This window comes from Oryzias melastigma, linkage group LG15 (assembly GCF_002922805.2).
Source record: "Oryzias melastigma strain HK-1 linkage group LG15, ASM292280v2, whole genome shotgun sequence".
Classification (NCBI taxonomy): Eukaryota; Metazoa; Chordata; class Actinopteri; order Beloniformes; family Adrianichthyidae; genus Oryzias; species Oryzias melastigma.
Genome location: NC_050526.1, coordinates 16,028,786 through 16,030,084, shown reverse-complemented (window position 1 = coordinate 16,030,084; position 1,299 = coordinate 16,028,786). Strand labels below are relative to the sequence as shown.

Here is a 1,299-nt window from a genome sequence, read left to right as displayed (position 1 = left end):
ACCTGAGCCGTGGCCCCTCCCTTCATCTGATCCAGGGATCTGTGTGCCACATAGCTCACCTGTGACTCATGAACAATGAGGAACACCTGCACAGGTGTGCCTGCTCTCCAACAGACGCAGCAGCTCGTGTTCATGAACGCAGCACATTTGAATGTCACAGCAGGTGGAACTGGTCCGGCCCGTCTGCCACACCTGTGTAGCAACCGAGACACCTGAGCGGCGTCTGCTGCTTCAGTCTCACCTGTCTGCTGGAACGCACACACCGACTGACGCTCTGCAGGGATGGACAGGCTGGCGAGGATGGTGGGAGACAAAGTGGGTGAGTGCAGCAGCCCAGATTTCTGTTTTCCTGGTTCTGACCGGTATGGACGACTCGGGTGAGCCTCTGGTTCTGGAGGTGAAACAGTGGGGGGGTCACAGCTCCAGAACCGGGTCTGAGCATGAGCAGAACCGCTTTTGCCCCCTGAATCAGGAGAAACTTCTTTTGATCTGGCCTACCCTCCAGCCTGTTTCCCAGTTCAGTCTGCTCTGCTCTCTGATTGGCTGCCTCAGGTGTCTCCTCACACTGACTGACTGAACACACCTGATCCAGGTAATCAGCACCACGAATTGGAGACAGCTGAAAACAGGCAGGGTGGCAGATCTCGAGGTCCAGGGTTGGGCAGCCCCGCTCCACACCTCGCCCTGTTTCCATGGTAACTAATAACAAGAATTCTGTCCAGAGGAGTCATCCGTACTTGTTAACAGAGTTATGTTATCAAAACTTGTATTTTATTCAAGCCGTACAAATGGAGTGATAAATGTAACTAAACTTAGTCGTGATGAAATTAGGAAACTCATGAAGTAAAAGAAAATGTTCATACATTTATGTCTAACCTTATCTTAAAAAAATGTCTTTTAAAAAAAAATTTTTTTTAATTTTTTTATTCAAGGAAAAGCACAGTCTGACTCTATAGTGTTATTCTATACATGTGTGCTAGTTTACAGCAGTTTTATTTTATTATTATTTTTTTTAAATATTTAACCCAGAACTAAATGGTTAAAGAAATATAGATTTGATGATTCAAAGACATTTCAAAATATATATGTATAGATGTATACGTATGTAGTTCAGGAGGAAACGATTTGATTATGAAACGATTTAATCTACAAGACATTAGACCAATAATACAAACTTTTCTCCACCAAAGTGCATTTTAAGTAAAGACCAGATCAGTATTCTAAACTTTTATTGAGAATATAAAAATTCTGACAGGAAAAATATTTGATTTGATTATCAAAAATCTTTCACATGATCTA

At 42.8% G+C, this 1,299-nt stretch overlaps 1 protein-coding gene across 2 annotated transcripts in view; it reads left to right on the top strand.

Annotated features, from left to right (window-relative positions):
- The first annotated feature begins 55 nt into the window (after positions 1-55).
- LOC112161985 (oleosin-B4) overlaps positions 56-1,299 on the top strand; it is a 4,370-nt gene continuing 3,126 nt past the window's right edge. The window contains exon 1 of one of the 2 annotated variants that reach the window (XM_024297571.2): positions 56-319. In XM_024297571.2, the coding sequence (XP_024153339.1) occupies positions 283-319 (37 nt within the window). In that variant the 5' untranslated portion in view covers positions 56-282. Of the gene's footprint in view, positions 696-1,299 lie in introns of both variants that reach the window. The other variant, XM_024297572.2, reaches the window with a different exon arrangement.